Source organism: Macaca mulatta, chromosome 3 (genome assembly GCF_049350105.2).
Source record: "Macaca mulatta isolate MMU2019108-1 chromosome 3, T2T-MMU8v2.0, whole genome shotgun sequence".
NCBI classification, from domain to species: Eukaryota; Metazoa; Chordata; class Mammalia; order Primates; family Cercopithecidae; genus Macaca; species Macaca mulatta.
Window position 1 is genome coordinate 132,249,387 of NC_133408.1, and position 12,300 is coordinate 132,261,686.

General features: G+C 38.9%; 2 protein-coding genes across 7 annotated transcripts in view; one reads left to right on the top strand and one right to left on the bottom strand.

The window, feature by feature from the left end:
* Positions 1-4,821, bottom strand: part of DMTF1 (cyclin D binding myb like transcription factor 1) — a 44,645-nt gene extending 39,824 nt beyond the window's left edge. For 2 of the 6 annotated variants that reach the window (XM_077995034.1, XM_015134070.3), the window contains exons 1-2: positions 4,719-4,821; positions 2,789-2,927 (exon numbers count right to left, since the gene is read on the bottom strand). The gene's annotated coding sequence lies outside the window, so the exon portion shown is untranslated. 6 annotated transcript variants of the gene reach the window in all.
* On the top strand, positions 643-7,935 carry LOC114677126 (uncharacterized). Its single transcript, XM_028846573.2, has 3 exons — positions 643-672; positions 4,409-5,495; positions 5,586-7,935. Exons 1-2 carry the CDS (start codon positions 643-645, stop codon positions 5,072-5,074), a joined length of 696 nt encoding a protein of 231 aa, XP_028702406.2. The 3' UTR covers positions 5,075-5,495; positions 5,586-7,935.
* Positions 7,936-12,300: the final 4,365 nt, after the last annotated feature.

Below are 12,300 nucleotides of genomic sequence, written 5' to 3' on the forward strand. Positions count from 1 at the left end.
ATGAGACATGATATAAAATATTCCCTATTTTAATATACTCACTTTATACTGTGAAATCTTGCAAGCTACAGAACATACAGCACCACAATTTTATTAGGTGAGTTAAAGACTGAGAAACATTGGCTGAGAAACAGTCTCTGGCATAATTCATTTATAAGGCAATAAGGACAGTTTTCAGATGTTTTTTTCTCCTGACCCAATACAGTACAAGAAAAATCATCCATATTCTTTCTGTGTGATTTGCAAGTCTTCTACCCATGTATCAGCATGCCTATCTTTTATTGTTTTCACAATATTAAGATCGTACTGTCACATCTTTTTTGTACTTACTGTATCAGGAGCATTTTCCTGTATCATTACTACTCTACATTTTGAATGGGCACATAGATCTAAATTTATCTAATTCGTACCTATTACTGAACATTTGTTTTTGTGGCTATGTTATTATAAAACTCCAAATGGACTATCACCCTATCATTGAATAACTAATGTTTTAAAAAAATACTTAAAAGAGAATTTGCTTAGTAACGTCTAAGGAATTTGGAAGATATTTGCAGATAATTTTATTTTGAAATAATGAAAGTCTGCTAAGTAGAAAATCTTAGTGGAAGATAATAGGTAACAAATTCATACATCATGAACATGGGTACACAGAGGGCTGTCAAACAACAGGTAAGGTCATAGAATAAGCATAACATCTTCATTAAGTACAAACTTTATTCAAGACACGAATAGGAACACTACACACTTGAAGAAGAATGTTTTGGACTATGGTGTCAGGCCCCGTGGGATTTGTTCCTCTATACACTTTGTGGAAAACTTTGAGCAGCAGAGCCATAAATGAACATAAGGCATATTCAATTAAGGTACCTAATTAACTTTTACTATGGCTTGGTTTTAAGATGGTAAAATATGACTATGTATCATAAAAATGTCAATACAGCTGTTAGTGGAGTCTATTCTAGCAGGCTTTAATGGCTTAAAATGTTTATTTCAATTATCAACTATTGAAAACAATGTCATTATTACTTGCGTAAGGAGGATTACTTGATAGCATGGATCATTTTAAGGTGCAGCATTTCATAACTGGTTTGACAATAAAACTATATTGCTTATTAAAATGTTATTTTTCACTTCATGTATGGTTCAGGAGCTTATAATGTGTTATTTGGTACACTTGAAAGATTTCATCTATTCAAAACTGAGTACTTTTATACAAGGCACCATCAGAAGCTCTTTAAATGGAAATATACAGTATCACCAGACGCCTGTGATTTACAGTGAATTTTTTTTTTCAAGTTAATTTTTAAAGCACATTTACTCATCAGATACTAAAATATACACAGGCAGTAAAATAAACCTAATGAGCATTTCTGATACATAACACCTGATGGGAAGTGAATGAATCAGCTTTGACCACTGGTGATTGGAAAAATGACCTAACAGTGTACATAATCAAAATGACATTTAAATAAATGAAACGGTAGAAAATTAAATTGTTCATAATGAATTCCCCAGTGTGCTTTTCCCTGACAACTTATTTCTAGTATTCAGTCATGGAATGGATTATCTTTCTACAAAATTGGGGCGGGGGAAGACATGATAACCACGTTCCTCCTTTTATTTAAACTTATCTACCTTTATAGAATCAGAGCAAACACAAAATCTATTTGTGATTTCTATTACAGGAATTTTCTTCACAAAATGAAAGCACCATCAAGATAAAGGGAGAAATGACACGAAAGCAAACAAATGCCACATACATTTGGTAACTATCTGTATTTTATCTTTACTATTTTGAAATTAATAAAAATCATTTAGTTTACCACTTTCTCGGGTCATCTTATCATTTGGAGACATAAAGGACCTGAAATTGCAAAGCATTTAAAAGTATATCAATTCCCAGGAAATCCTTTCATATGTGAAAAATATGGTGGTAAGAAAAAAAATGGACTATTAAAATGAAAACTCCATTCTGGAAAGGCAAAATAACACCTCAGTGTTAAATATGCAGTCTCTACATATGATATTAAAAAAAGTAGAATGAACCCTCCCTAAACTTAGTTCCTTTCTAAGCTTTTGATGTCTTTGCAACAGACAGATGTGTGTTTAATACAAGTGATGCAAGACGTCAATACTTTCAAAAACACTTCTAAGCTCTCTCAATATTTTAACATCTATGTGCCAGGCAGTAAATCCTTAGGGAACACTTGTTTCACATTATCGCATTCATCCTCACAGGTGTTAATTTAAGCCAATGCACTTAATGAAGCATGGCAAAAGCAACTGTTTAAAATAATGAGATGTTGTTTTCAGGACATGTAAGTTTATTACACCATTAATAAAAACTAGAGTCTGTAGATGTTGGAGAGATAAATGAGGCTAATAGAAAGGTAAGATTTTTGCGGAGAAAGTAAAGGCAAGATTTTGTGATTTAAATACTAACCAATGATATCAAACTAACCTTATAAAATACATACACTATCTCCCCACCTTTAAAGCACCCCTGGGGTGTAATGAGATAACTAAAGCACTGAAAAACGAGATCTCTAAAAAAAGGACTAGAGGACAGCTACCTATTTTTGATATGATTCTCTACCAGTAAACATTTCCCAGCCATGCTGTTTTCGAAGCTCAAGTCATAACCCCCAAACTTTGATTTCTTCCCCTTAAAATACTTCTAAAACCTGAACACTCAAGAGAAAAATGTTTACATAAAATAATGTATTCATATAACTGCAAAGTATGAACTTAAAGTTCTAAGAAAGATGCAATGCCCAGTACTTACTGATTAAATGTTGATGAAGACAGGGCAATAGCATTTTGGCTCCACCATTAGCTCAACTGCAACCAATTAAAGAGATTCACGCAGAATATGCAGGTGCTAAATCAGTCCCAAAAAGCATATTTTGGGGTGAGCCTATCAACTAAAATAGTAAGAAAAAAAATTAGCTTGTTTGGTGGCATACAGAAGTATTGGGAGTTAAAATGAGATAAAAATCACCATAAATCATTAAATGTATTTTTCACACCTATAACATAATGGTTTTTTTCCAGAAACAATCAGGCTGGTTTTCGTGCTTTGTGTACGGAAGAAAAAAACTATTCTCACACCAAACTGGATTGTCTCAGCATGACAATTTTTGTAACGTTAAGGAAGGTAGTTTTAATCTTTTTTCTCTAAATCTTAACAATTTCTAAATCCTAACCAAATAAATCTTGTCTCTAGTACACCATAAGAGCAAAAAGATAAGATTTTGGTGTACCGCCATAGTCATTCTCTAAATGTTAAAGTGATGGTAAATTATTCAAATTATTAAAAGACAGTAATCCTCAGAAAGCTATTTGAAATATAAATTCAAAACTAGCTTAAAGAAATTTGAAGTAATGAAAAAATATGAAACCCTTAACTGAAAAAAACAGATTTTGTAATACTTTCAACATAGTAGAATAATATTTTCGTATTTGGACTGGAGCTTTATAGTTTTCTCCCACGAATTAAAAATACAGGTATAACTTAAAATTTTCCAAATGGCATCACTTTAAGACACAAGACACGTCATATTAAAAAATAATTCTACAGAATATGCATTTTTGTAGGACGTCCCAACAAGCAGCCTCGCCTGTCAGAAAGGAGGCACACGTACAAAAATCAAATCCATGTACATTAAAAAGAGGTACACAAAGATGAATCGAGTTGCGAAAAAGGCAACTACACAAATTCAATGAGAAAGGGAGGAGTCCTGACTCATAGACCGAATATTTTATATAAAGACATATGCTCTATCATTCAACTGCACAGAATGGCACTTGGCCACTTCTCTCAAATCTGCTCTGGAGATTGTGGTAAAACATTCTATATACCTCCCTGAAGAAATTCTCAAAGCGAAGTCCATTTTAGAGAACAAAGTGGACTTAATTTTAGGAACTTTCTCGGAACTCGGCACAACAGAGTAATTACTACTTTACAGACGCATTTTCCGTGCTCCACCAGGGCTCTGTCCCCGCGCCCCAGCCCACATCCCTTCTTTAAAGAGACTCAAACTGACAGAGACGGTTCGGCCAGCTACCCGATTCTCTAAGTCTGGGCCGTGAATCGCCGAGCAAGGCTGAACCCCCGCAAAATTACAGAAGAATTTAAAGCGCAAACGAGGTAAAAGAACAACAAAAAAAGCAAAGGAGGGGAAGTTGGGTCGAGACCCGCCCCCACTCTCTCAACCCCACCCAAGCCTACCTCTCCTACGCTGAACCATAAAACAAAACCGAAAACGTAACAAAAATACAAATTTTAAAAAGAACATCACAAGAAAACAAGTAGGGCTTCTTTACTGTCTCCACTCCCTCTGGCCCAGTTCTCTACCCAACCTCCCGGCCCACCCCACCCCCCAGGGGTCCCGGCGCCATTTAGCTCCTCCGAAGCCGCCGCCATTTTCCGCCCCCGCCGGATCGCTGCTGTGCCTCGGCGGCCGCTCGCTTCCCTACTCTGCAGCCTGAGCCACGGGCGCCGCCCGGCCCTAAGAGGGAGGCCCTGGCCGGAACGTGCGGGGACGGCAGCTGCAACGTCAGGAAGGCCAGGCTCCGACCCCGCCCGCAGTGCCCCGGCGCCGACAGCTTGCGCCAGCCGGCGGGTGCTAGCGGGCAGCAAGGGGGCCGGACAGGCTCCACTGGGCGGAGCGGCCCTGACGGCGGTTGGGACCTGAAGGTTCCATCGCACTTACTTCCTGTTTTGGGTCCGGGCACTTTGGAAGAACCAGGATGGAGGCTCCAAAAAATACCAGGATGGAGGAAGCAGCCACGGGCGAGAGTGGCTGCAGCTGGAGTGAGCGAGCGCGACAAGCCACCGGAAACGGAGCTGCAGCCGCGCCCCGCCCCCAGCTCCCCGCACGCTGCCCCTCCCGCTCTTCTGTCCCGCGGGCGGCCCCGCGCGCTGTCTGCACGCGTCACTTCCGGCCGTGTCGGCGCGCGAAAAAAGTTCTTGGGTTGGAACGTTGATACTAGTCTGTGGCGGTGTTTGTCGGCTGTCCTTCTCTGCTACGAAATCTCGGCACTGACTGTCCCATTGCTGATGCTATAAAAGAGGTCCTTCTGCTATGACGCAACTGTGGTTCCTCTGGTTCTGGGGACTTATGCCCCGCGTGCCGATTTTCATAGTTCCATGTGGCTCCGAGCCGAGGGAGCCGCGGTGTGGAAAGAAGGGAACCGATGATGTCAGTGCTGAAGAAAACGGAGTGTGTGTCTTCATGCTTGATTTCCCTTGCCGCAGGGGCTTAAAATGAGATGTCTGGGCGTGAGAAGTCGTTCTTGATGAAATGTGTCCTCTGCGAGTGTGGTCTCGCTGTTAGACTTGGAAGATACTATTTTGCTGTGCCCAGTTCCTCTTGAAAGTACAGATGCTCCTTGGGTTGCGATTTCGTTTTAATACCGTTATAAACGAAAAGGATAAGCCTTTGGGTTCTGTAATGTGAGCCAGCATTCTTTGAGTACTTACATGTCAGGTAAATATTTTACGTGTATTAAACTCATTTAATGTTCATAAGTGCTAAGTGCATCGCTGCATTATTACAAATGAATCCCATTTTACACAGGAACCGAAGAGAAGTGAAGGAATGTGTCCAAGGGCTCCCAAGTTGGCGGTGGAATTAGAATTGAAGCCTCAGCTCCAGAGCCTGTGTTCTGAACGACCCGGTTGCAGCTCACAAAATACACTTTGGCAGTACTTTCATAACGAAAACAAATGATTACAACTAGTTTACAAATGCTTTACTTTACTGGAGGATCGACATGTTTGACTGATTTTCAAAAATAAATGTCAGAAGCAGCATTTTCTTGTGTTGATAACTTTATTACTAATTTGTGGCACTCTGCATTCTGTTGGAGTTAACCTGTATATCATTCCATTTTTTAATAAGTACATAATAATGTTTATGTAAGCAAAACTATGAGGCAGAATAGTATTGTGGTTTGGACTCGGCAGTCAGACCTGAGTGTGAATCTTGACTCAATTTCTTAGTAGTGGATATGGCACTTCACCTCTTTTAGCTTTGTTTACTTTAGAAAAATGGGAGTAATAAGACCTACCCTCCAGACAACATATTTTGCATAGAACCTGACATGTATTAAGCATTAAAAATGGAAACTAATAAACCTTAAAGCCAGAAAAGCAATACAACTACTCAAAGAGCAGTTCTAATAAAGTAATAATTACATATGCAAAATTGTTGACATTAACACTGATTAGAAGGTGATTCCTAATGAGCCACATTTTTTCATAAGACATAACCATATAGGATTCTTTTTACTAAGGCATAAAATAGTGATACATAAATTATAGTCGAGCTGTCCATTCTCTTCTACTAAATTTTAGGTCAGCCTGCACCCTGCTAATTCCCCCCAAAAAGTCAAGTTCATCCTCATAACTAAATTCTCCCTTTCTGGTTGAGTTTGTTTTATAACAACCTTTTCCCAAGTCAGTTGGTATTTATTTAGGGATGACAAGTGTATTTTAATATTAATACATAATTTTTAAAAAAAGTAACATCTCTATCCCTTTAACCTGAATAATCAATGTAAAGACTATCCATAACACAACTTGATTCCTAGAGCAATTTTCTGCAGTTCTACTTCTATGTTATCCGTACCTCATTACCTAGTCAATGTGTACCTAGGGAATGGATGAGGTTTTAAATATTATCCAAGGATTTACCTATTTAGGAATTAAATGTTTTGTAGAAAAATCATTAGAAATATTTCTATCCTAAATAATTATGAAAGTATTTATAGCATAGCTATGGTATTTACTGCATTTGCTAGTTAAAATTGACTTTGTTGAACTCCAGATGTTTATAACACTTTCATGAACCTCATCAGTTATTGAATGATGATGAAATTGCCTTTTATGACAGGTTGATATATTAATATAAAGTATTTCAAATACTGAGAAGCAGGTTCTGTTGGTTCATGATCCTCTCATGCTAATTCAGAAAAAAGATGTTTATAAGCTTTTGTTCAAAGTAAAAGAAAACTACAATTACTGAGTAATTTTCTTTCTACACAGTCTCTGAGTCCTGTTAATACAGCTGATGGGGATTGCTGTGCTAATGGAGGAATGAATAAACTGTCCAAGTGAAGCCCACGCAACAGGCTTTACCAGGTGGTCTCCTGTCTCAGATTCTTCTTGTAGGCTTCCCTCTGGACCTTAGGACACTCCATCTTACAATCCTTTTCCCGCCTTGCATTTTGCTTGTGTGTCTCATCTCTACGATTCTTTTAATACCTCAGCTAGGTGACCACCTCTCTATGTCCACTTCACTTTTTTCTTCTTTTGTGGTAAATCTTTGTTGAGAACTATTTATAGAATATTAGCCAAAAAAGTGTTTCCTTATCAAGGGAATGGAGAGCTAAGGCTTCCAATACTCCTAGCCAATAAGGATAAAAATTTTTGTTCTTTGTAATTTTGATGTGCAAAACAAAATAAACAGTTCAGATACTTCATTAAAACAGGATAATATCCAGACCCAGACTCAAAGACCTGTTCCTTTATAATCTAGCATGGAAGAGAGAGGGACAGTATATTAGTTAACTAAGCAATAATTGCCATGTTTTGTAAGTTCTGAGAAAGATACAACTTGGGTGCTCTGAAGTGAAATTTTATAGAGTTCAGAGCAGGCCTTTCTGAGAAGATACTTAAGCAGAAAGGTAAGAATAAACAAGCGTAGTAGGGGGTGCAAGGTGGGAAAGCATTTGTCCAGCTAGTGTATGAAAGCATATTTGCAGAAAGCAACTGGCTTGTAAAATGTTTATAAAATGGTGAAAGCACAGTACTGCCAGGTGATAGGCTGTCCCTTGCAAATGTTAGCTGAATTTCTCAAAAAACTTTATTGTGGTAAGAAGACAACATGACGTCTGCCCGCTTAATAAAATTTTAAGTGTACAAAATATTATTGACTATGGGTACAGTGTTGTACAGCAGATCTCTAGAGCTTATTCATCTTACTTGAAACTTTATGCCCACTGATTACTAACTCCCCATCCCCTCTCCCCAGCCCCTGGTAAACCACCATTCCACTCTGATTCTACAAATTCGACTATTTTAGATACTTAACGTAAGTGAAATTATTTAATATTTGTATTTCGTGACTGTTTTATTTCACTTAGCATAATGTCCTCAAGGTTCATCCATGTTGTTGCATATTGCAGAATTTTCTTTTTTTAAAATTTTTTAAATGTATGTTCTAGGGTACCTGTGCATGAGTTAATGGGTGCAGCACACCAACATTTTCTTCTTTGTTAAGACAATAGTATTCCTATTCCTCTAAGATTAGAGCTCAGTGCATGCCCAGACATAGCAGAAATAGGCCATCTTCCCCCTTTGCCATGAGCTTTTATTTGCTAATATATGCCACAGTACCTTAACTTAGCAGACATTTAAATGTTTGTTGATATTGAAGATAATTGTCTTAAGCCAGAAGACCTGGAAGCTAGCCACTTCTATTCTTTGGCAAGAACAGCTGACTACCGGAGATCACACAGTATTTTTCCAGATAGTGTTGCTACTTGGACAATTCTCGACAAAAGCAAACACGTTAGCTATTTTTCAAGTGGAAAAAAGTTATTTTAACACATCACGTATTTGGTGTTACTCTAAACCTTATTGCTCAAGTCTTGTGCATCTAGGTGCAGTATTTTAAGAACAGAAGCATGTCACTTTAGCCAGCAGATGTCCCTATTGTTCAGCAGTTTTTTGTTTTTGTTTTTTGTTTTCTTTCCCAAGTAGTAACTTGAACAGTAAATAGAAATCTTGGGGCCTTCATTGTTAATGATATGCTGTGGTAGACCAAGGACAAGCCTCAACAGTAATAAAGCTAAAAGGATAAGGATTATGCTTTGAAATCAAAATATGAGAAAGCTCTCTAGAATTAAAAGACTTGTAGATTAATCCCCTTCCCTTCTATTCACTGTACATTTAATTCCTTTGCACAGAATATGCAGTGAAAGAGGAAGAAACAAGGAACCTCCGTAATGTTTATAACTTTCAGGAGTTTGCACATTTGTGATACACTCGCTCATTTCATTCAGCAGCTCTTCCTGAGCACCTGCTTTGGGCTGAGCACTATTTTAGGCACAGGAAATATGATGGAGAACAAGAGAGACAAGGTCCCTGCTCTCAAGGAACATATAGTCTAATGGAGGAGCTTACATTATAGTAGTATAGTGCATCTTTGTACCAAACTTGTTTGGGTAAGGTACTCACTAAATTACTGGCAACTGCCTATAAAACTTGCTTATAATTAACAACTTAATGAAGGATGAAAACAAAATATGAATCAAATTGATAGCAGCAGAAGGCAGACAAATTCCTCCATGGATGGGACAGGTCCCAGTGAAACCTGACCTTCAAGCCAAAGACAGCCTGAAGCCTGAAAACCTGGCAGCCAGTTCCAAGTGGAATCCAGTACCCAGAGTGAGAACTTTCTCAATGCCTTACAATGAATCAAATAGTGCTTTTTCCAGGCCCACCCATGGTCCAATCAGCACACACTTCCTCCCACCTATGGGCCAGTTAACACACACTTCCTCCATTCTGAGCCCATAAAAACCCTGGACGCATCCACGAGTCAACACTACCCGCTTAGGTCTCTTCTCCGGTGAGAGCTGTCTGTTACTCAATGAAACTCTTCTCTGGCTTGCTCACCCTCCGATTATCCATGTAACCTCATTCTTCCTGGATATGGGACAAGAACTCATGACCTGCAGAAAAGAGGACATGAAAAGGGCTATAACACTTTCCTGGCTGGCTCACTGACCAGTGGGCGATGACACGCTCCCATTTGCTGGACTAGGGGAGTGAAGAGCAGCAACTCTTTTGGAGGCCCAGACCTTGGGATTCCCTGAGCCATAGCTGTAACACTATAGCCCTCCTGCCTTCTGCCAGTGTTGGGCAGCTGCCCCACGTGACAGGAAGTAGTGGTGGGGCTGAGCCATCCCAGGAGTGGTGGGCTGGAGTGAGGCAGCTGAACTGAATGAGCTGAAACATGTCCCCACCTTGGTTCGCTGAGCTGGAGGCACTGGGAAAGAGAGCCGTAGCATGACCCCCACCACCCGCCCTTGGAGACTCTGCAGTTGCTGGTGACTCCCAAGTTTTCAGATGCCACCTTGTTCCCTTCGTCCAGACGCTGGTGCCCACAGTGGAAGCCGCTTAAAGTATGCCTGGTCCAGCTGCAGCCACGAATGGAGCAGGTGCCTGTGCTGGTGCCTGGAGCTGCCTGCCCCACTGCAGCATCCAATGTGCCTATCTGTGTATATTGGCCAGACGCTGCGCTCCCTCACTCACACACCCCTCACTGCTTCACGCCTGGCCCGCCATCCTCAGGCATTGGAATCAAGGCTGGTAGTGCGAGCCGAGGACAGTCTGCCAGGCCAAGTGGGCAGAATGAGCCCAGCGGGTGCGAGCGAAACTTAAGCAAGCAGAGATGCTGCCGACCACAGAGGTTTCCGACTGGCGACATGACTTCCAAAGGATCCTGTGACAAAATCACTTGGTATCATCAGATTAAGCTAAATTACTAGTATTAGAAAGGATGGGTCAATGTGTTTCTTCTTTGAAATTTCTGTTTTCATGTTTCTAGGCAAAGTATTTTATGCACAAGAGAAACACATATGTCCTCTTGAATCCCCGTTGGCTGGTGTTCTCTGAATCCCTTTAATAGACATACAACGTATGTATATAAACACGGGCAATGTAGAGGTCTTTCTGAACCTGAAATTGTTAAGAGTTAAGATCTGAACCAACAGAAAACACTGCCAAACATGCTATTTCTCCTCTAAAATTATCTGAAATACCAACCCAGTCTTTTAATACCTAATTTAAGAATTAAATTGTAGTAAGTTGTAGTAAATATAACTATATCAAATTGAATTCCATAGCATAGTACTTTTGTTTTAAGACTGCATCTTAAGTGGGCAGACCTGGCGAAGTCATATAATATGTAATTTGTAATTTAATAAAATTAGGGCTAATAGGATTAGGAAAGGAGAGTTTCTATGGACTGTTTAGACTTGAGAATAACCTTATTATATATAATCATATTTTGTGATTTCAGCAGTATTATATCTATTTTAGCAAACCTAGATAAGGAAGATATGTGAATTCAGAAGTCACAGTATCTCTAATGTCTTTTTTTCTGTTTATTTACATTTCTTAACCAGAAATACACATTTGTGTAGAATTTTGGCCTATGTTAATTCAACCTGGTGTAGCAAGACAAGCTGTCGCAGTCATCTTCTGAAATAAGGTGAAACTCCTTTCTCTATCTCTGTTGGATAAGCTCTGTTTTTGTTGAACAGAAGTCTACTTTCATATGATACTGGAATCTTTTTTTTTTTTTCTATTCTTTTGTCAAACAGCTGTCTGCCATGGAATCATTCTCTGAGAACACTCTTGATCTTGAGCCTGTAATAAATTTTCACAAGAATCTCCTCTGTGAAGGAATCCATGGTGCTTTACCATTGTAGACCAATTGCTAGAGAAATATGTGATACAACAATGTCTCATACATAATGTTATAAATAACTGTTATTTGAAAAGGTCACAGTAAATATAGTACTGTATAAGAAATCCATCTCCTGCAATGGGTAAAACTGAAAATAAATCTGAAGCCTTTTACTTTTAGGGCTTTCCTATCTGTCTTTACTGCAACAATAATTGTGATAAAGTAATAAATTGAATGAAGGATTTTAGATTTCTCTTGGGTAAATGGCTTACAAGTGATGGTAGCATGCAACAAGTGACCAGGGTTTTCCTACCATTCTCATATTCACTTGGTGTTACAATGTAATATTCTTAAATCCTTTATTTATTTGAAATTTTAAATAGAAAAATGGTTGATTGTTTTTCTTTTTATTGTTGTTTAAACAAGTAAAAGATGAAATTCAATTCCAATGAAATCTTAGAAGTCATGGATCATACCCTATAGATTTGCAAGGAATGCAACTGTTTTTCACTCTGTAACAAGCTTTCAGAGTGCTTCTCACACCCTGATGGATATTCCTTTTAATTCTCTATAAATAAATGACCTTTACAGAGACTTTTAAGCATAAACTCCCTCAATAGCCTGCCTCCATCCCCATGTAGTCATCTGTGCTCATTCTAAATTCCTTCCCTCTGATCCTAGAGATGTTCCTTCTCTTATTCAAGGTTAATTCCTCCTTTTGTGCTTTTGATCTTATCTCCCCACAGAACTATGCTTACTTCCTTTTATGTTTTCAACCGCTATAGTCTGATTTCTGCTTATAACATGCCAT

Coding starts and splice junctions, on each gene's coding strand:
- LOC114677126 (XM_028846573.2), top strand. CDS start 643: ATGGGTACACAGAGGGCTGTCAAACAACAG. Junction 673..4,408: donor AGAGGGCTGTCAAACAACAG/GTAAGGTCATAG, acceptor GGCGCCATTTAG/CTCCTCCGAAGCCGCCGCCA.